At 39.1% G+C, this 24,884-nt stretch overlaps 1 protein-coding gene and 1 long non-coding RNA gene across 3 annotated transcripts; one reads left to right on the top strand and one right to left on the bottom strand.

Moving 5' to 3' along the window:
* Positions 1–13,602: 13,602 nt before the first annotated feature.
* On the bottom strand, positions 13,603–13,995 carry LOC130086648 (uncharacterized). Of its 2 annotated transcripts, none has more exons than XR_008807240.1 (3): positions 13,927–13,995; positions 13,783–13,842; positions 13,603–13,686 (listed from the first exon to the last, which is right to left on the bottom strand). It is a non-coding gene; the product is annotated as an uncharacterized LOC130086648 (long non-coding RNA). The 2 variants fall into 2 exon arrangements; XR_008807241.1 differs by having other exon boundaries at positions 13,624–13,686; positions 13,771–13,842.
* Positions 13,996–14,243: 248 nt separating this feature from the next.
* LOC130086647 (keratin, type I cytoskeletal 19-like) lies at positions 14,244–17,281 on the top strand. The gene is made up of 6 exons (XM_056252747.1): positions 14,244–15,008; positions 15,232–15,307; positions 15,761–15,917; positions 16,059–16,223; positions 16,393–16,518; positions 17,013–17,281. The coding sequence occupies exons 1-6, from the start codon at positions 14,747–14,749 to the stop codon at positions 17,235–17,237; spliced, it is 1,011 nt and encodes a 336-aa protein (XP_056108722.1). The 5' UTR covers positions 14,244–14,746; the 3' UTR covers positions 17,238–17,281.
* The last annotated feature ends 7,603 nt before the right edge of the window (positions 17,282–24,884 follow it).

Genomic DNA, 24,884 nt, shown 5'->3' on the forward strand with positions numbered 1-24,884 from the left:
AGGCGCGATCCCACTACTGATCGACACGGGGACTTTGACCTGCGCCGTCTCCGACCTGGGCCGGTTCACCCCTCCTTAGGCGACCTGGTGGTCTTGGGCTCCCCCAGAATCACCATATCGATACCGAACTTATTGCAGACACCCGATCGACATAGTCCACTGCAGTCCAGAACCCCTGAGCTCAAGCGATCCTCCAGCCTCAGCCTCCCAGTAGCTTGGACTACAGGCGCGCGCCACTGCACCCGGCGAGAGCTGCGAGAATCAGCGCTGCTACTGAATCTAGTGGCTCACAGCCCCCTCTAGTGTATGAAAACAGGGAACGATTAGGCAGGGTGAACTAAATATTTTTACAATCTCTTTGGTAGCTATATTGTTTAAGGTACATTTTCTTCTTAAATACCTTTAAATAAAAAGATTAATTAATTCAGCACAATACACTAATTTAATGTATAGATGTTTAACCACATGTAGGCCCTAGGCTGAGTTTTCCATCTAGCATAAGAGAAGCCTATTTATCTTAATCTTTTCTAGTTCATTTTAATACATCTGGTTGAGGTTTTTTTTTTTTTTTAAATAAAATGATCTACTTTAACCAATGAACCATTTGCTATCTATACATTTTCAGCTTTTTGATCATTAAACATGTATTATAGGCTATTTGTAGAATATTGACATCTAAATTACATTTGTGAGACAGTATGAAAAAATGTACCGCATTGGTATAAATTTATATAACAGCCAGGGTAGCCATTAAGAACAATTGAGTGCTTTATTATAATAAACGAAGGCTGGACTGGATCATTAAATTTGGTCAATATGGGTTTTATTTTGTGTTCAATTGTTTTTGCTGCTGTTGTTTATTAGATTCCACAGAATAACTGTGCACACAAAAGACTGAGTCTCGCTGTATCGCTCAGGATGCACTGCAGTGTCTACTCACAGGCACGATCCCACTACTGATCGACACGGGGACTTTGACCTGCTCCGTCTCCGACCTGGGCCGGTTCACCCCTCCTTAGGCGACCTGGTGGTCCCAGGCTCCCCCAGAATCACCATATCGATACCGAACTTAGTGCGGACACCCGACCGACATAGTCCACTGCAGTCCAGAACCCCTGAGCTCAAGCGATCCTCCAGTCTCAGCCTCCCAGTAGCTTGGACTACAGGCGCGCGCCACTGCACCCGGCGAGAGCTGCGAGAATCAGCGCTGCTACTGAATCTACTGGCTCACAGCGCCCTCTAGTGTATGAAAACAGGGAACGATTAGGCAGGGTGAACTAAATATTTTTACAATCTTTTTGGTAGCTATATTGTTTAAGGTACATTTTCTTCCTAAATACCTTTAAGTAAAAAGATTAATTAATTCAGCACAATACACTAATTTAATGTATAGCTGTTTAACCACATGTAGGCCCTAGGCTGAGTTTTCCATCTAGCATGAGAGAAGCCTATTTATCTTAATCTTTTCTAGTTCATTTTAATACATCTGGTTGAGCTTTTTTTTTCTTTTTTTTAAATAAAATGATTTACTTTAACCAATGAACCATTCACTATCTATACATTTTCAGCTTTTTGATCATTAAACATGTATTATAGGCTATTTGTAGAATATTGAAATCTAAATTACATTTGTGAGACAGTATGAAAAAATGTACCGCATTGGTGTCAATTTATATAACAGGGTAAGAACAATTGAGTGCTTTATTATAATAAACGAAGGCTGGACTGGATCATTAAATTTGGTCAATATGGGTTTTATTTTGTGTTCAATTGTTGTTGCTACTGTTGTTTATTAGATTCCACAGAATAACTGTGCACACAAAAGACTGAGTCTCGCTGTATCGCTCAGGATGCACTGCAGTGTCTACTCACAGGCACGATCCCACTACTGATCGACACGGAGACTTTGACCTGCTCCGTCTCCGACCTGGGCCGGTTCACCCCTCCTTAGGCGACCTGGTGGTCTTGGGCTCCCCCAGAATCACCATATCGATACCGAACTTAGTGCGGACACCCGATCGACATAGTCCACTGCAGTCCAGAACCCCTGAGCTCAAGCGATCCTCCAGTCTCAGCCTCCCAGTAGCTTGGACTACAGGCGCGCGCCACTGCACCCGGCGAGAGCTGCGAGAATCAGCGCTGCTACTGAATCTAGTGGCTCACAGCGCCCTCTAGTGTATGAAAACAGGGAACGATTAGGCAGGGTGAACTAAATATTTTTACAATCTCTTTGGTAGCTATATTGTTTAAGGTACATTTTCTTCCTAAATACCTTTAAATAAAAAGATTAATTAATTCAGCACAATACACTAATTTAATGTATAGCTGTTTAACCACATGTAGGCCCTAGGCTGAGTTTTCCATCTAGCATAAGAGAAGCCTATTTATCTTAATCTTTTCTAGTTCATTTTAATACATCTGGTTGAGTTTTTTTTTTTTTTTTTAAATAAAATGATCTACTTTAACCAATGAACCATTCACTATCTATACATTTTCAGCTTTTTGATCATTAAACATGTATTATAGGCTATTTGTAGAATATTGACATCTAAATTACATTTGTGAGACAGTATGAAAAAATGTACCGCATTGGTGTAAATTTATATAACAGGGTAGCCATTAAGAACAATTGAGTGCTTTATTATAATAAACGAAGGCTGGACTGGATCATTTAATATGGTCAATATGGCATTTATTTTGTGTTCAATTGTTGTTGCTGCTGTTGTTTATTAGATTCCACAGAATAACTGTGCACACAAAAGACTGAGTCTCGCTGTATCGCTCAGGATGCACTGCAGTGTCTATTCACTGGCGCGATCCCACTACTGATCGACACGGGGACTTTGACCTGCTCCGTCCCCGACCTGGGCCGGTTCACCACTCCTTAGGCGACCTGGTGGTCCCGGGCTCCCCTAGAATCACCATATCGATACCGAACTTAGTGTGGACACCCGATCGACATAGTCCACTGCAGTCCAGAACCCCTGAGCTCAAGCGATCCTCCAGCCTCAGCCTCCCAGTAGCTTGGACTACAGGCGCGCGCCACTGCACCCGGCGAGAGCTGCGAGAATCAGCGCTGCTACTGAATCTAGTGGCTCACAGCGCCCTCTAGTGTATGAAAACAGGGAACGATTAGGCAGGGTGAAAATATTTTTACAATCTCTTTGGTAGCTATATTGTTTAAGGTACATTTTCTTCTTAAATACCTTTAAATAAAAAGATTAATTAATTCAGCACAATACACTAATTTAATGTATAGCTGTTTAACCACATGTAGGCCCTAGGCTGAGTTTTCCATCTAGCATAAGAGAAGCCTATTTATCTTAATCTTTTCTAGTTCATTTTAATACATCTGGTTGAGCTTTATTTTTTTTTTTTTAAATAAAATGATCTACTTTAACCAATGAACCATTCACTATCTATACATTTTCAGCTTTTTGATCATTAAACATGTATTATAGGCTATTTGTAGAATATTGACATCTAAATTACATTTGTGAGACAGTATGAAAAAATGTACCGCATTGGTGTAAATTTATATAACAGGGTAGCCATTAAGAACAATTGAGTGCTTTATTATAATAAACGAAGGCTGGACTGGATCATTTAATATGGTCAATATGGCATTTATTTTGTGTTCAATTGTTGTTGCTGCTGTTGTTTATTAGATTCCACAGAATAACTGTGCACACAAAAGACTGAGTCTCGCTGTATCGCTCAGGATGCACTGCAGTGTCTACTCACAGGCACGATCCCACTACTGATCGACACGGGGACTTTGACCTGCTCCGTCTCCGACCTGGGCCGGTTCACCACTCCTTAGGCGACCTGGTGGTCCCGGGCTCCCCTAGAATCACCATATCGATACCGAACTTAGTGTGGACACCCGATCGACATAGTCCACTGCAGTCCAGAACCCCTGAGCTCAAGCGATCCTCCAGCCTCAGCCTCCCAGTAGCTTGGACTACAGGCGCGCGCCACTGCACCCGGCGAGAGCTGCGAGAATCAGCGCTGCTACTGAATCTAGTGGCTCACAGCGCCCTCTAGTGTATGAAAACAGGGAACGATTAGGCAGGGTAAACTAAAGCATTTTACAATCTCTCTGGTAGCTATATTGTTAAAGGTAAGTGGTACATTCCTTAAAAATACCTTTAAAAAAAAATAATTGCTAAATTAATTCAGCATAATACACAAAATTAAATTATAGCTGTCTAGCCACATGTAGGCCCTAGCCTGAGTTTTCCATACTATAAAGCCTATTTATATTTTCTAGTTCATTTGAATACATCTGGTTAATTTTGTTTAATAGAGTGATCTTATAGTTTATTTAATGAATCATTTTCTATATATTTTCAGCTGTTTGATCATGTATTATAGGCTATTTGTAAAATATTGCCGAGCGAGGTCTATCATTTCTTATTTTGGCTACAGCCTACCGACTACAGGGAGTATGTCTTTTCTGCGCTATGTGATTGACCTAAGGAAAAAAACATTCATATCATACCCCCTAGATCAGATAATCAGGTAATGCGGACCAAACACCTGTTTTTTGACACGCCATCTGTCACTGTACATAAAAAAGTTGAGAAATCAGTCATAGAGAAATCTAATTAATGAGAACCTTTATAGTTTATTTTTATCGTAGCTTTATGCCATAAAGTGTTTATTTCTGAATGTGATTATTGTTGATACATTTTACCAGTATTTACCATACTTTAAATAAAAAAATTAAAATATTAAATATTAAAAATATATGCAATATGAAAATTATTGTAAAATAAAGAATTTTCTTTAAAAGACCAGATTTGGTCTTTAAAAAGCCTTTTCCCAAAAGGTACATCTTGACATCTTGGTCATCTTATATTCAGGGTCGTCTTATATTCGGAACAATTTGGTAGCCTACACAAAACCCTGCAGCACCAAAAGTCGACTTATTATCAATAATGGAAGCGGTTGTCCTGCTTAATATTTTTTGGAACCTTTGATACTTTTTTCAGGATTCATTGATGAATAAAAATGTAAAAAGAACAGCATTTAATTAAAATATAACTTTTTTATATAATTCTTTACTATCACTTTTTTTTTTTTTTTTTTTACCAATTTAGCACATCCTTGCGGAATAAAATTAGGCTATTAATTTCTTTCAAATATATATATATAGCTAGATATATGCCCCCTTTTTACATTTGAGCCTCTTCCCCTAGAACTCTGCACTTCCCTGGGCTACTCTTATGGATAACTCGGTCTAGGGCCTACATGTGGTTAAACAGCTATGATTTAATTTTGTGTATTGTGCTGATTAATTTAGCAATGAAGAAAAAAAAAGTATATTTGAAGAAATGTACCACTTACCTTTAACAATATAGCTACCCTGCCTAATCGCTCCCTAGTATTGTGTTTTCATACACTAGAGGGCGCTGTGAGCCACTAGATTCAGTGGCAGCGCTGATTCTGAGTAGGGGGAGGCTGCAGACCTGGAGCCGGTAGATATACGGCCTTGGCAGTTTTACACATAGATATCCATAATAATTATTATGGATATCTATGGTTTTACGCCCCTGGCAGTTTTAAGCCCCTGTTGTTCCTGATGCGCCCAGTAGGGGGAGGCTGTACAGCGACACGAATTGAGGTATGTTAAATCATATTTTTTTAAATTAACTAATTAATTAATTTTGTATTGCAAATGAAAGGATACAGACATTAACAGTGAGAAGAGAAAAAACAAAAAGACAAGGGCGACATAAAAAGAGATTGAATTAGGCTACACAAATCAATACAATATTACATTTGGTCAATATAAAAAATTAAAGGTTCTTTACAACAGACTCAAGGATATTATTTGTTTTAGAAGCCTTTGAGTTTAAAGGTTTTGACATTTTCTTAAAAGAAGAAAAAAGGAACTTTAAATCAGAGGAGAATATTCTTAAATCAGGATTACATTGAATGGTTCTGTCTTTATGAAGATGAAACTTGACCAGAAGGCAAAGAAATAATACTGCATCATCAAGAGTAATATCGTTAGAATTAAAATGATAGAAAATGATAGATTCTGTCATTTGTATGTTAAATAATCTTGTAAACTCTAAAAAGTTATTGTTGTTTAGCAATGATGCAACATTTATTATTTATAAACGATTAGCTCGATAGAGCGTAGGTAGATATCTCTATATACACTCTAAAAAATTGCTGGGTTAAAACAACCCAATTTGGGTTATTTTGGCAACCCAACGCTGGGTCAAATATGGACTAACCCAGCGGTGGGTTATTTTAACCCAGTTGGTTGGGTTAAATCTTTGACCCAACATGCTGGGTTGTTTAATTGAACTAAACTATTGATTAAAAAATACTACATTGCTGGTTAAAAACAAATCTGAAATAGGTTTGAAAATACTGAGTGCAGAGAATTACCAGAGGAAACAGTAATAATCAAAAGGAGAAGATTTATTAATAAGAAAGAACATCCAAATGTAATATAAAAAGAAATTCATAGAAAAAAGGCAATTTTTTCATTCTCAATGAACAATAAAACAGCATATAAAACATTTCATTCCAATTTGTTTATAAATATTTAAAAAATAAATATTAAATAATAAATAAATATTTAAAAAATAAATAACATCAATCAATTACATTAGCTTCACTTTTAACATTGAATTACATTAGCTTCACTTTTAACATTGAATTACATTAGCTTCACTTTTAACATTGAATTACATTAGCTTCACTTTTAACATTGAATTACATTAGCTTCACTTTTAACATTGAATTACATTAGCTTCACTTTTAACATTGAATTACATTAGCTTCACTTTTAACATTGAATTACATTAGCTTCACTTTTAACATTGAATTACATTAGCTTCACTTTTAACATTTACATAAGGTTATCAAAGTGGCACAAGTGCTTTATAAATTAATTTGACACCCCTTAATTTAAACTCATAGCTTTTTAGAGAGTAAGGTTAACAAAGTGGCACAAGAACAAAGTGGCACAAGTAAAATGCCTTAGATATATGCATTAGTCTGACAATTTTCCTCTTCATATAAACTCATAACATTTTAGAGAGGGTTAGTTGTTTTGGTTCCAGTACTGCTTAACATGAAAAATATCCACGGAGCAGTCTTACTGAAGGGGATTCTGTTCCTGGGAGTTTGTAGACAACAGTCTGCAAAATATCCCACACTGGTGCGCACTGCTTCTGGAAATGGATGTCCAAAACATAAAAAAGTTTAAAGCATGTGTCCACAGCACCAAGGAGAGTGTTTTGCTGTAGTGCCTGTTTGCCAACAATTACAAAGGCCTGATGGCACTGACTGTCATCCCCAAGACCAAGGACGAAGGGGAAGGGTTTAGTGAGCCCAGCCACCTGCAAGTGTTCAACTATGTTGGTCCCAACCTGTTAAAAACAGAAGAATGTTAAAAACATACAACTCACAACACAATGCACAATGCAGCATTATATACAAAATTAGGGGTGGGCCAAAATATCGATATGGCGATATATTGTTGTCCTTCTCCGTGCGACAATCGATACTTTGAAATGACTTAAAGGGATAGTTCGGCCAAAAATGATATTTAACACATGCATTACTCACCCTCAAGCCGTTCGAGATGCATATGTCATAGGGGTGTAACGGTACACAAAAATCACGGTTCGGTACGTACCTCGGTTTTTAAGTCACGGTTCGGTACGTTTTCGATACAGCAAAAAGAAAGAAATGCCAGAGAAATTTCTTATTTGTTAAAAGAAAAAAATATTTTTAAATAACTGAGTTTTCCTACATCTTGAAACTTTCAGGTTTATAAATGGGGGTCATCTTTGAAGGATGAACAAATAATGTTTTGGTCATCACATTAAAAATAACATTTAAATATATATATATATTTATTTATTTATTATTTGAGTTTTGAAGAGCTGGAAAAAGATGTGTGAAGTACTTGAAAGCTGTTCACTATTCCAGCCAAACTGGTTACAGTTAGTGTTAGCCTACTATATTAAATCCATGGTGAATGTTGCTGGTCTGTGGACGTAAAGTATTACTAGTTCATTCACGGCACAATGTTTCTCCTGGTTTCCACGTCAGCGCTGTTTGATCTAATAGAGATCTACGGTTAAGAAATGTGAATGCTTCTCTCTAGATCTCGCAGTGCTGTTATTACTTCAGTGCGAATTCAAATGTTTTCTTTACTGGATCTCTTAGCGCTGTGTTGTAACAGTGTCGCTTGATCGAGATCGGCTCGCGCAGCACAGATGTTGCTGGTCAAACGATCCGTGAAGCACAATATAATGAGTAGCGCAGTTTCGTTCCGCTTTCATTACGGTTGCCATTTGATGTTGTGCAACGTTGTGGTGATCTCGCCAGCGCGAATTTTGTCGGCAAGAAAAATGGTCCAAGGAATCGTTCGGTTTGTATGTGTACCGAACCGGAAGCCTCGAACCGAAACGGTTCAATACGAATACATGTACCGTTACACCCCTAATATGTCAATCTTGTTTCAGACGGACACATTTTCAGTTATTTTAGAAAATGTCTTAGACCCTTCAGTGGATATAATGTGAAGCAATGGGGTCCACCTCCTTCAAGTCCCAAAATGTGCATACATCCTTCACAAAAGTAATCCATCCGGCTCCAGGGGCATAAACGAAGGCCTTCTGAGGGTAATCCGTGCGGTTTTGTCGTAAAAATATACATATTAAAAACTTTATAAATGAAAATATCTGACTTCCGGCAACGATCGACGCGCGTTCACGGGTGATGGAAGTCGGCGTACAAGGTAGGACGTAGCGTAGGAACCGTCGTGACGTAGAACGAACGTCCCTGCGCAGCCAGAGAGCAGAGCAAAACAACGTCTACGTCATGACGGTTCCTACGCTACGTCCTACCTCGTACGCCGACTTCCATCACCCGTGAACGCGCGTCGATCGTTGCCGGAAGTCAGATATTTTAATTTATAAAGTTTTTAATATGTATATTTTTACGACAAAACCGCACGGATTACCCTCAGAAGGCCTTCGTTTATCCCCCTGGACCCGGATGGATTACTTTTGTGAAGGATGTATGCAGTCTAGTAAATGCGCAGGCTAGTAAACAGGGCCACCGATGACGGCGGATAAAAAGTTATATGGCACATTCACTAATAGGGACTAAACGTCAATAATATGCTTTACATTGACTATGGCCTGCCCATACTTTGACTACAAACTTGGTCCTCAAATCATTATGTATTTTCCAATAGCCTACATGTAACTTTATAATGTTGCACTCTTTCTATAAGTTATAAATGGCTAGTAAGATAACGTTAATATAACGGTAATAACGTTACAGTATGTAAGTAATTATTCTAGCGATATATAATGCTAGATAAGGTGTGCTCGTACATTATTTCAGCAACATGACAAGCCAGTGAATTAGCAGGTTTCAATTGTTGCTTAGCAGAGTGCGTGACATTTTATCTACATGTTACGCGGCTCGAGTTTTGACACCGAGTCAATGGGCTCTGTGTAATTCTTTCTTTTTCGCTTGTTTATCGTCATCAGTCTTTTTCCTTTTACCTCTTTGTTTTATGAGCAGGTGTCACTCGAGAATTGGCAGTTTAGGTTGTTTCTCCGTCATAAGCACAGCTGCAGCACGCCGGCAATCTTGAGTTTGAACGACGGCTCGCGCTCCGGCGCTCGCGCTGTGCAAGAGAGGGGTGTGATCAGCGCGTACACGAGCGTGACTGACACTGCTAAGACACTCCTCTCGGCTCTGATTGGTTGTTTCTGACCGGGAGCGTGTATTTCTTGCAAATGGCAATAGGACCACTGGGAGGAGCCAGAGGAGCTTGATTTTTACACAGATTATCTGTCTCATATTCTACTGTCAGGACATAATGACAGTTTAAGCAAATACATGTTTTCAAAAGTTACCTACAGGAGCTTTAAAGGGGAGGACTTTCTCTGTAAATATCGGGTCATTCACTTCACCCTCTGCGCCGATCCATTGTGGTGTTCCACAGGGATTCATTCTTGGCCCTCTTTTGTTTTCCCTCTACATGTTACCTTTAGGCTCAATATTCAAGAAATATAACATAAATTATCACTGTTACGCTGACGACCTCCAACCATATCTCCCAATCAAACCAGGAAATGACTTTTCATTAGACAACCTTTTCACATGCCTCAACAAAGTCAAGACCTGGATGACATAACTCACTGCAACTGAATGAAAATAAGACCGAAGTGCCCTGCTGCTACCAACAACTCCATTAAAACACAGGTCCCTTAAGTAACAACCTACACAATCATGCAAAAAATCTTGGAGTCTATTTTGATCCTCTTCTCCAATTTGACAAGCATGTAAATGCAGTTGTAAAGAGTAGCTTTTTTCAACTCTGATCTATAGCAAAAGTGAAAAACTTTCTATCTAGTAAAGACCTTGAAATTGTGATTCATGGACTGATTTTCTCTCGATTGGACTACTGTAATTCTGTACGTTGGCCTACCTCAAACTACACTGTCTCGGTTACAGATGGTTCAAAATTCAGCAGCCATTGTTAACAGGAACTAAGAAAAGGGATATCTCCCCTGTTCTTGCCTCATTGCATTGGCAACCAATAAAATTTAGAGTCGACTTTAAGATCCTTCTTTTTGCTTACAAGGCTCTACATAGTTCGACCCCAGATTATATTTGTGATCTTATTAGGCCATACACAGCCTCTATGTCACTTGTGAGATCTTGTGATCAGTCACTTTTATCTGTCCCTCGCTCGGTGCAAATCAAAAGGTGATCGAGCTGTATGTATGAATGTATGTATACTGTACACTAAATGATGTTGATACTTGATTTTTGAATCCGCCATAAAATTAATACGTTTAATTATATCAAGTGCTGTGAGAAAAGGCTATAAATCTCCACCTCCAACATCTTCACACGCAATATAGCCCACTAGCTGAGACTCTTTATGTGTACAGATGTGACGTAATGACGCAAAGACATGCTCAAATTTCCCGCAGAAATCCACCAGTACCACTGGAATTAAAAACAATAATTATTACAAGCTTACCATTTTGAATCGAGGTAAAGGAAGTAGTTTTGAACACTGGCTGGTTATGTACTTGCACACAAATTTATTTTGGATCATTTTTAACCCAAAAAAGTTACAGACTTAAATATTATGAAGTGTACTGTATACCCTTTTCTTTATTTACCTCATTGTATAGGCCTAAAGGTCTGAATTCCTGGAGGCAGGATTAGATCCTAGCGTGCACCACGGCAGTGTGTCTAAAGCTATTTTGAAACTAGCTTTTCAAACTAACATAATTTCAGTCCAGTCAAGCTACTCTTTTGAAATAAAGAAAAAAGTTAGCCACACAAGCTTACAAAAAGTGTCTTAATACATTTAACATAGCCTACATTAAATATAGGCTACATAAATATGATATATATTGACCTATAGGCCAGAGAATTACTAAATATCAATATATACAAAATAAGATTCAAAATAAAAGAAGAAAACAAAATTGTTTTCCTTCAGTGAGACAGTGACATATTCAACAGAAATGTATTTGCCTTTGTCTTATGTCTTTTTGTGGTATGTGATCACATACCATAAACAGCATGCACCATCATTAACAGGTGAGTCTAGCTCCTAATCTCATCCACGTCTTAAAAAAAATTATTGCACTTAAAATTACGCATGGTTCTATTACAGTAAGTCAAGATATTACTTATAGACATTCCATTGCTTTGTGTGCCCTTCACTAAAACAGCTAAATTATTGAATTAGTCATTAAGTGTAATGAGGCTACTTGATTTGTCAGGCTGGTCACACATTATTTACACCCATGTTCAAGGTATTTTTCATGTCTGGTTCTTTCCGGGTATCCGAGCCTTAACACATCTGACTGGAAGAAAACTATGCTGGAGCAAATACGATGATGAAATAATGCAACAGGGATCCCTCATTTTGAACTTTTTGTCTAACAGTCCACCCCCAATAGTTCATTCAGTAAGCTAACATTCAGTAAGTTTCCCAAAATCTATAAAAAAAAAAGAAGAGTTTTGTGTAACACTGATACTACAACGTTCTCTTTAGGTTTCTTATGATTTCTTGTAACTTGCATAGCATGCTATGAGCACACTTCTATAGTTAAACATGGTGTTGGTATTGACATAAAAAAAATGGAAAGATTAAAAAACAAAAAAAAAGAAGAAGAGTGATGGCCTTATAGTAACATAAACATGTTTAAAACAGAAAGAAGTTTCTGGGTATTTTTGTACATCATGTATTGGAGAGATTTTTCAAACAGCTTCAGTTTGTTCTTTCATCCGTTAAAATGGGGATTATTTCTTAAATATTTACATCTATGAATACATATAGAATCAGGTTCTTATCCTCTTAAAATCTAAGTTACCTGAAGAGAAATCCTTACCTGCTTTCCTGCCTATACTTTTGTGGCTACAAAATTCCTCATATTAATGTGCCTCTCTATAATTCTTGTTCTGTGATGTGCATGTTTTTCAAGCGTTCTTGTTTAATGCAATGTTTAACACACACACATGCATACATTATGTGTGTGTGTATGTGTATAAAAAATTAAATCACACGTGATATTACTATAAAATGTTTCTTATCTTGTCAATGACCTGATATGTTCTTGCTTGATGTTTTTAATGAGTATAAAATTAGCTGATTTAAGTCTTGACTCTGACAAACACACATAGCTTGCTAAATAGTTTCACATAAGCCTCCATAAAGTAAATTCTGAGGAGAAAATGAAAATGAATTGAAATGAAGCATCAAGAAGATTGAAAGATTTTTTTAGATGGAGCAGGTTTGAATATCCTTGGTGAAATCACAAACTTAAGCCTTATTTTCTGTTGAGACTTTTTTTTGGACTGATTTTATGTTTTAGGTCCAAGAGACCCCAGTGATACTTGTAAAACCTTCAAAATTAACTCTCGTTTTATCATCAAATTATTTTAATAGGCCTCTCTGACCTTACCATGAAGATTAAGCTTTGTTGTGCTTAAGACTGTCTTTGTTTTGAATGCATTAGTCTGTTTAGTGACCTTTGAGTCATGTGTATAAATGAAACTCCACCCGAACTGACTCTCTGCTAGTTGTTATGTCGTCATAGAGTATGAATTGTTAAACTTACTCATAAGTGTCTGGTTTATCCACTGGGGCACCATCTTTTATTCAGACATAAATACACACACACATTCATTCCTTTGCAGTTTCCTCATTAGGGTGGAAACTCAACTCTCTGGTCATTGAGTACCAATATTGCTGGTGCTGGCTTCACGATCTGACACACCCATCAACAGAGTGTAGAACCCGCCCTCAAGCTCTAACTATATAACAGGACAGAGCTTGGTTCAAAGGCACCATATACTTCAGGACATCTCTAAAGACTTTTTGTGTCGTGCCCCTTTTGCAATCGTCCCATTTCTGCATTGATCCACCATGTCATGCTCGAAAGCCTGCACCGAGACTTCTCTGAAGACCTGCTCTGAAACCTGCTCCATCACATGCCCTGAAACCTGTCTGAAGACCTACCCTGAGACCTGTTCCGAGATCTGCTCCAAGCCGTGCTCCTTCGCCTTCCCTGAGGTCTGCCCCGAGACCTGTCTGAGGACTTGCACTGAGACCTGCTCCGAGATCTGCTCCAATCCTTGCTCCTTCACCTTCCCCGAGACCTGTTTGAAGACTTACTCTGAGACCTGCTCTGACACCTGCCCCAAGCCCTGCTCATTCACCTTTCCCAAGACCTGCCCCGAGACCCGTCTGAAGACCTGCCCTGAGACCAGCTCCGAGATCTGCTCCAAGCCTTGCTCCATCACCTTCCCCGAGACCTGTCTGAAGACTTACTCTGAGACCTGCTCTGACACCTGCCCCAAGCCCTGCTCCTTCACCTTCCCCGAGACCCGTCTGAAGACCTGCCCTGAGACCAGCTCTGAGATCTGCCCCAAGCCCTGCTCCTTCACCTTCCCCGAGACCTGTCTGAAGACTCGCCCTGAGACCTGCTCTGACACCTGCCCCAAGCCCTGCTCCTTCACCTTCCCCGAGACCCGTCTGAAGACCTGCCCTGAGACCTGCTCTGAGATCTGCCCCAAGCCCTGCTCCTTCACCATCCCCGAGACCTGTCTGAAGACTTACTCTGAGACCTGCTCTGACACCTGCCCCAAGCCCTGCTCCTTCACCTTCCCCAAGACCTGCCCCGAGACCTGTCTGAAGACCTGCCCTGAGACCAGCTCTGAGATCTGCCCCAAGCCCTACTCCTTCACCATCCCCGAGAACTGCCCTGAGACCTGTCTGAAGACTTACTCTGAGACCTGCTCTGACACCTGCCCCAAGCCCTGCTCCTTCACCTTCCCCAAGACCTGCCCCGAGACCTGTCTGAAGACCTGCCCTGAGACCTGCTCTGAGATCTGCCCCAAGCCCTGCTCCTTCACCTTCCCCAAGACCTGCCCCGAGACCTGTCTGAAGACTTACTCTGAGACCTGCTCTGACACCTGCCTCAAACCGTGCCCTGAGACCAGTTCCAAATCCATAATCATTCCAGGTCATTGTGGTACAGTTGCTCCCAAAGCCTACAGTGTTTATGGCTGCGGTTTTGGAGGAAGGACACGCATCTCTTCCTGCTCTTTTCGTTCGAATACTTGCTCCCCATGTCCACCATACAGAATTGATGGAGCATACAGATGTCACGGCAGACTGTACAGTGGAGGACACGATGAAAGATTTGGTGCAAGAATCATGGCTGGAGGGTGCTATGGAAGAGATTATGACTACCTCCAGAAGACCGAGAAGGCCACCATGCAAAACCTGAATGACCGTCTGGCATCCTACCTAGATAAGGTGCACTTTCTGGAGACTGCCAATGCCACTCTGGAGAGGCAGATCCGCGAGTACTATGAGAAGAAGGGGCCGGTCTGCCAGAGGGACTACAGTTGCTACTTGAAAACCATCGATTGCCTTCAGGAAAAGGTACAACATGGAAGTTTTGAGACAATTAAGGGTGGAAATCTTGTGTCTGAAATCTGAGATTCTAATAAAAATGGCACAGATTCCTGATTCAGATTCCTGTGAACTAAAATATCACTGCATAAAAAACAGTTTGCAGTAACACAATGTAAATAGTATTGATAAAAAAATAGACAAATACATAATGTTTGTTTCAATGTTATAAATGAGCTACATTGATAGTTTTTTCAATGCTCTTCATTGTAGATTAGATGAAGATGCTACCATCAACAACGGCAAAATCCTCCTGCGTATCGACAACTCTAAATTGGCTGCTGAGGACTTCAGGATAAAGTGAGTTCTCTAAAGGCATTTTTAAATCTAGTTCTTTTCATACTTTTCTAAAGGCAAATAAAAACAGAATGATAAGCTCTAACTTGTGTTCCTTTTTCGCATAAGTAAACAGTAAGGTATATTACTTTGTCAAAGACAAATAAAAACAGAATAAAATGGAAAATTAGTCCTTCAAAGTGAAGCACAACCTCTGGCTGGCACATATATAAACACACATGTATACAAGCAAATGTATGTACATACATATACAGATGTTCATTTGAACAGATGTAATCCAGCCATAGATACAATATTTTTATGTAGTCATAGAAGAAACAATGAAAAATAAGTGCTAATCTTTTAAATTTAACAATAGTTAAAGATGTGTTGCTATATAGATTTTTGTTTGTACATAGATCATTGTCATGTTTAGACATGATCATTTCATTCCCCTCCAACCTTTTCACCAATCAGATATGAGAATGAGTCGTTGATACGGCAGTGTGTGAAGGCTGACATTGATAACCTGCATCGCATACTTGATAAGACATGCCTGGCAAAGGCCGACTTGGAGATGCAGACCTGCGCTCTGCAGGAGGAGCTGGTATATTTGAAGAAAAGTCACCAGGAGGTTTGTAACAGTTTGCCTGTAGCAGAATAATCATATGAGAATTTTGTATGTTTTTAAATGAAGATGGAAGCAATAACTTAAATTTAACAATAACTTAAACACAATTTAAAGCCATAATGCTTGAACTATGCGTGCTTGCAGGATGTGGCAGCACTACTGTGTCAGTTAACAAACACAAAAGTGTGTGTGGAAGTGGATGCTGCTCCTCAACAAGACCTGAACAAGGTTTTGGAAGACATCCGTTGTCATTATGAGACCATCATAGATAAACACTGCAGAAAACAGGAGTGCTGGTTCAAAGAGAAGGTGAGACTTATAATTCCTCTACATGTGAACACTAATTAGCCATCATAGTGGCAGACTTTTGATTTTAAATTGCAGTTTGGAGTGGTATTACCGTAATACAGCGAAACAATATATGTGAATCACGAGTTAAATAGCTCACATAGTAAGTGTGTTTGTGACTCTCTTTAAGATGGCAGATCTGTGTAAAGATGCTGCCACCAACACAGGGTGCCTAGAAACCTCTAGGTCAAAGATCTCAGATTTGCGACGTACTTTGCAGAGCCTGGAGATCGAGCTACAGTCTCAAATCAGCAAGGTGAGACATAGGAAATATAGAATGTGATGGAGAATGAAGAAATGTAATGAAGAAAGAAAGAAAGAAAGAAAGAAAGAAAGAAAGAAAGAAAGAAAGAAAGAAAGAAAGAAAGAAAGAAAGAAAGAAAGAAAGAAAGAAAAGGATTGTGAGAGTCAGTGGAAAGAGAGTTTTGGTAATACATTATCTGAGGCATGAACATGTTAAATAATAATGTTACTAATGTTAAATGTTGAGTTATAATATTTGTTCACATATGTGCGTGTTAATCCATGACTTCCAAAACTAAATTAAGGCAAAGTGGACAGTGAAGCAGTAGCTGTTGTTTACAATCCTAAAGTATGCCAAAAGTTTTCAGCCTTGTTCTTTAGATACAATTTGTAGCTAGCTGTTATCAAAGATAAACCTGTCTTTGTTTTGTTCTATTCAAGGTAACTGTTTTTGGATTAATGTAAATTTGTCTTTTTTCTTTTTGACTGTTCTCATCACCCACACAGAAAGGAGCACTGGAGTGCTCACTGTTGGAAACAGAGGCTAGGTACAGCGCTATGCTAGCAGGCTTTCAGAAGCATATCAACTCATTGGAGGCAGAGCTTTGTCAGGTGCGCTCTGGCATTGAGCAGCAGGGCAGAGACTATGCTGTACTGCTGGACATCAAAAGCCGTCTGGAGCAGGAGATCGCCACTTACAGGTGCCTCCTGGAAAATCAGGGCGTTCAGTAAGTTCATCTTTTTATTTCAAACAACTGAACAACACAAGGATGGGGAAATGGTGTTGCGAGATGTTTTCTTCTGAAAGGACTTCACTAATGGACTAATCTTTTCCCCCTCTTATAGGAATCAAGGACAGGGTAAATAAAATCTCTCTTATTTTGTTACTGTCTTATTTTGTTATTTGGGTCAGCTTCAGATTGTATGTTATTTATTAATCTCTTTTTCTCTCCCTTTCAGGTGAGGGTTTGTGTGTACAACGCCAGTCTAAACAGTAGTCAAATGTAACAAGTCATAATAAACAAATGTAAACAAAGAACTATAACGAGGTTGTAATGCAACTGTATTAAACATTCTGTATTGACAGTCTCACAATTCACAATTAAAGACCAGTTGGGAAACACAGTTTACTTTTGTGTCTTGATGTATTTCATGTTAAAATAGGTACACAGCAAAATCCCCAGTGTTAAATTAACAGAGTTTATATGAGTCCACACTCAGAGTGTTATAAGTAACACTGAAGCAGTGTTAAAGTTAATGAGATAATTAAGTGATTAATTGAGCGATGATTGAGCATTATTGAAGACACCTGATGTTAACAAGCAGAATCACTGAAGGAGAAAACCGTAATTGTTATGTTACCATTATGGAGATCAGTGTTTGCTTTAGTTGGGCTGGTGACCCTTAAATCATTAACTTTAGATTTTGTTTGGCTGCTGTACCTGAGTTATAACAGCCAGATGAACAAATAGAAAAGGTGATCTGATGGAGTTGGTTGTGTTTTTAATATGATCGTTTTTACACAATCATTTAACCTGAATCACTGAACTCATATAGATCCCAATTTCTGAGTTAGATTTACTTAAGATTTTACTTTTACAATGTAATCAAAAAAAATTCTTAAAAGTTGTTCACATTCAAAAAGTTTTTTTCACATTTTTTTTATAGACACCGAGATCAAGAATCAGCCTGTGAATCTCAACAATGGTGACAATTAGGGCTGGGCGGTATGACGGTATATATCGTTACCGCGGTAGAAAATGTCAACCGTAACAGATTTTTTTATTCCGTGTATACCGCGACATGCAAATAAGTGGGCGTGGTTAACTCGCGTGCAACGTGCGTGAGATTGAAACACAGCGAATTGTAAAAAGAAACACGGAGAAAGCAGATCAAGAGGATCCACAAAGGAATTACATTTTCTAAAGGGTTGTTGTTGTTGTTAACGTGATATTTTCGGGGGGAAAGGCGCAGCAGTTAACAGTGCAGCACCCAGGCGACAGATTAGAGGAGTGCACGCTAGCAACGGGGAAAGCTGGACAACAGTTCATATATCAATATCGTAACGAATAGAAATAACCTTAAATAATGTATAGTTATCTGCATCTTTCCGTCTCTTATGTATAGTTTTTAAACACGCAAACAGTTTGCCGCCCGTGGTAATGAACAACCTGCTTGTTAAAGTGAATGTATAATCCTGTAGCCTATCTGAGGCAAAATTATACTAAATATGCATCGCGAGTTATAGCTATATTTCTAACTCAAAACAATTGGCCACCGAACCAGCTGATAAAATCTTCCTTTGATTCGATACGTGATTACAACTTGACACTCAAATTAACCAATCGCATTTTACTGATGCAGAAGACGTGTGCGTGCACACCCTTCTTATACTGTCTATGGTGCACACGCACTGAGAGGGAGCGCGGTGTTCACCGGGCTATGGTCAAATAATGACGCAGTTACAAGGTGTGTATAATTTAAACCAGGCTACTTTGTCAACACTAACAGTAGCTGCTGTTCGGTTTTCAAACTGCTGCTCTCCTTCTAGTCACTTCTGAACTTCTATTGCTTAAAGCGCAGGGTGACGGGTTGCCAGATATCAGAAAAAGAGCAAAACCAGTCCCTTAAAAACGCAGTGTAGCCTAAGCAGACATGGCAAAAATGTACCGGGGAACACATTTAACAGACTGATCTCATGAAATGGCGTATGTATGACACGCGAATTCGTATTTCTATTTTTGGCGTGCTATCAACACGCTGTAGCGACACTGACGGGTATCCGGCCAAAGGTTCGGAATTAGCAAATCCTGGTCAGTGGATTAAAATTACTGGAAGCTAATTTAATCAACCACAGCTTTACCCTTCTTTTTGGCTGTGACACAAAGAAGTTTTGTTCGGACTTGATTGAGTCACTGACTACAATTCGCACACACGGCAGTTCTCTCTAATGATTAAGTCAAAGAAGACTTTGTTTACCACCAAAAGACATTTGACCAAGAGCCCCGCTTTGGCGAGATCACGCGGAGAGCGCCCCGAGGGTTTCCTACGAAGATGACAAGACGAGCATTGTCAATTTAAATCCGCACACACAGGATTCCCCGGAGAAAACGCTGACTGAACAATCACATCCACACATACCCGCACACAAACGACCTTCCTGTATGCATGCATATCTAATTAGTTTTGAAAGAAAGATTCTATAACTCTCCCTCTTGCTAGGTCATAAAACTTTATGACTCCCAAAAGGAATTCCAAGGGAAATCACAGCTCCCACTTGAATTCTGATGAAGAAAGAGGAATAGACTCTGCAATCTTATATTGTCTATAAGTATAACCACTTAAGAAATGCATAAACATGAATTTGATATTTCCTAGGTCATGGTAGCAGGTATTATGGCTTTATAGTCGTGTGAAGGAACATTAAATGCTTATAAAATGCATATCGTATGTAACTCTGTATTCCGATAATCTTCATGCGACGTGTCTGATATGTCTGTAATTCGCTCAATCTAACGGAGCCGAATTCCGATAGCATAATGAAGTAAGGTGCATTATTTTACACATTTCATATTTCAGGAGCCGAACGACTCAAATGCAATCTCCTCATGACTCAGTCAAAGAGTGGGAATTCTTGACAAAGAGAACTGTGTCCGCTTCAGATCCGCGGACGGTCATGTGTGGTTCGCGCAAAGAGAGGCGTGAACCCCCCTCTCCATAAGAGACACAGAAGTTTCTTTGGGAACACACGAGAGCTTTTTCCTGTGAGAGGTTTCTGGGTCCATGGCTCCTTAGGGAGCTTTCTCCGTTTTCTTTAATCTTTCTTTATTTTCGTCTTCGGAATTTTTCTTACGTTTAGTTTCAGTGAAATGAACGTAATCGGCATCTTCAACCTGAAGGAGACTCTTTGAATCTGTGGCGACCACGCTCGCCCGGAAGAGCTGAGAAAGCACGCACCCGCTCTTAAGGACACACACGCAAGACGCGGTTTTCCTCAGCAACACCAGGAGAAACAAAGACCTTTAAGCCTTCATTCAAACTAACGCGCTTTGCCCGCTCTGAAAGACCACGTGAACGCATGACGCGAGGACAGAGACACACACACATGTTTTCGTTCTCAGCCCACGAGAAATACCCATGCAAGTATCGTAATTCCTATCGATTTAGATGGTTTAAGATCTGTTTGCCACATTCAGGGGATTTGATCTGTGTGTCTCAAAAGGTTCTGTGTCTGTGATGAATTTTGCCAAACCAGAAGATCTCTCCAGATCTTCTTACTCTCTCTCTCTCTCTCTCTCTCTCTCTCTCTCTCTCTCTCTCTCTCTCTCTCTCTCTCTCTCTCTCTCTCTCTCTCTCTCTCTCTCTCTCTCTCTCCCAATCTTTCTCTCTCGCAACCTCTCTCTCTCTCACTCCTGTTTGTTATTCGTCTGTCTCATTAGTTTTACTGTTTAACTGTACATACATGTATCCCGTGTTTAAATGTAGAATTCTGTATCCGTAGTTTCAATTATTAAAACCATATTCTTGATTGATCCTGAAGTGCTCATTTACAAGTCAATGAAATGATTGGTCTAGCTACAAAGCTTTACAATTTGTTACTATTTCAGTAACCTGAATTTTATAAACACAGGAAAATTAATGTTCACGGCCGGAACATTGATATTCCTTGGAGTTTATAAAAAGGGATAACTTTGTTGAGAAGTTGCTAAGTTAATCTTACGGCTGTTTGCTGGACAAACCGATTGTTTGATAGCTAAATTAATTCCCTTAAAGTTATCTCATATAATCGATCTGTAATGAGACCATTGATATATGAATGAGGAATTATAATTCGTTATGATTTACCATTCATACATATGATCGATCGGTTTTCAATTTCGATAATTTAACTGTAATATGTAAATATATTAATCATATTTCATGATTAATTATTAAAATTCCCTATAAATAATTCGAGCTACTTAAAACAAGTCATTGTTGCTACAACGCATAATCGCTTTTCAGCGTGTTTATCAACGCCGTTGACTTAACTACATTACTGTATATATAAATATATGACCTACCCCAACCCCGTCCCTAAACCTACCCGTCACTGGGGTTAATACCATTTATGAGTCTTCCCCTACCATCCTAGGAAAAAAAATATCGCTCCACAGACGTAGATATACTTTTTGATTCGTTTCGCTCGGACATTTAACGGCGTACACATACACGCGGAATCACTCGGACATTTAACGGCGTAGACATACACGCAAAAGATGACGGTTCATTTCGGCGTGGACATTCACGCGGATAGCTCAAAATGCGTATAGATAACACGCCACTTGACTTGAAAGTGGCGTGTATGTTTACGCAAAGTCATGATGTCATGTTGCAGATAAACATAACTAGTATTACTATCCTACAAAATTAAAAGGAAATAACTAATTTATCATGAATAGAATAGTTCAATATAAAATATTCAGATATTATAAACTGATTGATGAAGTAAAGCATGAGATTGAAAAATTATTCAGAAACACTTTATTTAAAGTTTAATTGCACCTATGAGTTGTATTTAATATCAATCAGTTGGGGGCAGTTCATCTAAAAGTTGATGAGTGTGTTTTGTTTATATTTAGCTATCTAAATAGTTTACCAAAGAAATAATTTACCAAATAAGAGAAACAGAAAACAATGTGAAGTACTTTTCATTTCTAAAGTATTTGGGTTTATTTATTATACAAAGCCCCTTTTGTCGATTTTTCGAGAATAACTACATATATAAATAACTATATCGTGAAATATATCGTTACCGTGAAATAAAATTAGTCATACCGTGAAATAGAATTTTGGTCATACCGCCCACCCCTAGTGACAATTATAAAGCATGTTGCAGTGCATTCTGTGTGCCACCAACTCATTCATGGCTCCCATCATGCATTGCTGCATGAATAAATAATGAGCTTATGATCAGAGTTGATCTGTTTGTCACCATTGCTGAGATTCATATGCAAATTCTTGATGTCTGTGTGTCCCTACCTGAAATACTTTTTAAAAAGTTTTTTTTTTTTTGTAATTGGTTTGATCATTTGGATTTTATTGAAAAGGTTAAAAATGGCATGCTCTACAAGGACAGCGCTGCTATAATCTATAAGGTAAACTTAACTCAGAAATTATGCTCTCAATGAGTTCAGTGATTCAGGTCAAATAATGATTATGTTAAAACACAACCAACACCATCAGATCACCTTTTCTCTTTGTTCATCTGGCTGTTATAGCTTACGTACTGCATTCAAACAAAATCTAAAGTTAATAAAGTAAGGGTCAAGAGTCCAACTAAACTAAACACTGATCACCATAATGGTAACCATTTTAAATTAATTTTCTCCTTCAGTGATTCTGCTTGTTAACATCAGGTGTCTTCAATAATGCGCAATCATCACTCAATTAATCACTTAATTATCTCATTAGCTTTAACACTGCTTCAGTGTTACTTATAACACTCTGGACTCATATAAACACTGAGAGTATTAATTTAACACTGGGGATTTTGCTGTGTAGCATATTGACTTATATATTGTATGATTTACGTATATTGTAAAAGGTAAGTGGTACATTTTCCTTAAAAAATATATATTTTTTAAATTGCTAAATTACAATACATACAATTAAATTATAGCTGTTTAACTGAGAAGCCTATTTATCTTAATCTATTCTAATTTAAATAAAATAATCTTAGTTTAACCAATTAATTGCTATATTTATAGATTTTCAGCTGTTGTTTGATAAAGTCCCTGTAAAGGCAATTCTAAAAAAAAAATCTAAACCCATTATAAATGTTAGAAATGTATTGCTAAAACATATTACAAAGACTGTGAACTGTGAATTACTGAATTGTGGAGTTAGACTGTTAAACAGTTTTTTACTATTGCTATTTTCCGGATTTTTTAGGCGGGGCTAAAACGGGGCTCGATGACGCACTGGAGCCCCTGAGCTCCTGGACACGCCCCTACTTGATGACGCACTGAGGCCACTCAATCGCGAGATAGGCCCAATCCCAAATGGCACACTTCATGTGCACTTTCGGTCTTGTGGACTTACAATGGCTGCCGCGTGCGCGTGTCCGTTAAGTCCGTGAGACCGCAGTGTGTCCCATTTGTCATTTTTAGATCTCAGAAGGGTGCTCGCGAGCGCCCCCTCTGCGGTCAAATTGCGCCCTTGATGCGCACTTTTGCCGAGCCCGCGCTGATGCGGACTCTACAGCAGACTTCTTACCAACATTCAAAGCGGCGTTACGTCGCGAAAGTGCGGACTCAGAGGAAGCCCGCGAGTGCTTAGGGTTCCATTTGGGACAGGGCCATACTGTCAGTACTATTAGTTACTACAGCCTACAGTTTGCTAGCTAGCTATGCCTTCGACACGGAAATGCGTACTACCTGGATGCGATCATGTACAAAACAGATCGGTGTCTTTATTTAAATTTCCTAAAAACGATCACATCAAGAAGAGGTGGATTAATTTTGTGAAGAGCCAACCTTGATGGAAAGCTGAGGATCACCGCCAACACCCGCCTCTGTAGCGATCATTTTACACGAAGAGTTTTATAAACTTTCGTCGGAGACAATTGGGATTCACTGATAATCCGCTGTTACTGGTGAATGGGGCCGAACCGACTGTCTCCCGCCTCGGCCTTCATCTCCCCGTCCCGAAAGCAGTATCACAAATATCACCGTCGGCTGCTTTCCCGCGAGTGGGCGTGGTTTCAGCGCAGCCAGCGGACACGCCCCCAGCGTTTGAGAGCAGAGAATACTGCTCATTTTTTCAAGATTTTGATAGCTTATTTTATGTAGTTGCCGGCTTTTTTTATCATTCAAATTTGTCTGGGTGGCTAATAACACATTTTTCTGTGGTGTGACAAACTCAGAACACATACTTAATTTTTACTTTACAGGGACTTTAAATATGTATTATAGGCTATTTGTAAAATACTGACATCTAAATTACATTTGTGATACAGTACAAAAAATATGACGCATTGGTGTAAATTTATCTAACAGGGTAGCCGTCTATCGAAAAATGTACTTTGTTATAATAAAGAATGGACTGCATCATTTTATTTGGCTATTAAGGGCTTTATTTTGTGTTCATTTGTTGTTGCTGCTGTTTATTAGATTCTACAGAATAACTGTTCCCACAAAAGACTAAGTCTCGCTGTATCGCTCAGGATGCACTGCAGTGTCTATTCACAGGCGCGATCCCACTACTGATCGACACGGGGACTTTGACCTGCTCCGTCTCCAACCTGGGCCGGTTCACCCCTCCTTAGGCGACCTAGTGGTCCCGGGCTCCCCCAGAAGCACCATATCGATACCGAACTTAGTGCGGACACCCGATCGA

This window comes from Rhinichthys klamathensis, unplaced genomic scaffold (genome assembly GCF_029890125.1).
Source record: "Rhinichthys klamathensis goyatoka isolate OS25496 unplaced genomic scaffold, OSU_Roscu_1.1 h1tg000098l_1, whole genome shotgun sequence".
Lineage (NCBI taxonomy): Eukaryota > Metazoa > Chordata > Actinopteri > Cypriniformes > Leuciscidae > Rhinichthys > Rhinichthys klamathensis.

Coding starts and splice junctions, on each gene's coding strand:
- LOC130086647 (XM_056252747.1), top strand. CDS start 14,747: ATGGCTGGAGGGTGCTATGGAAGAGATTATGACTACCTCCAGAAGACC. Junction 15,009..15,231: donor AAGTTTTGAGACAATTAAGG/GTGGAAATCTTG, acceptor GATTAGATGAAG/ATGCTACCATCAACAACGGC. Junction 16,224..16,392: donor AGTGCTGGTTCAAAGAGAAG/GTGAGACTTATA, acceptor ACTCTCTTTAAG/ATGGCAGATCTGTGTAAAGA.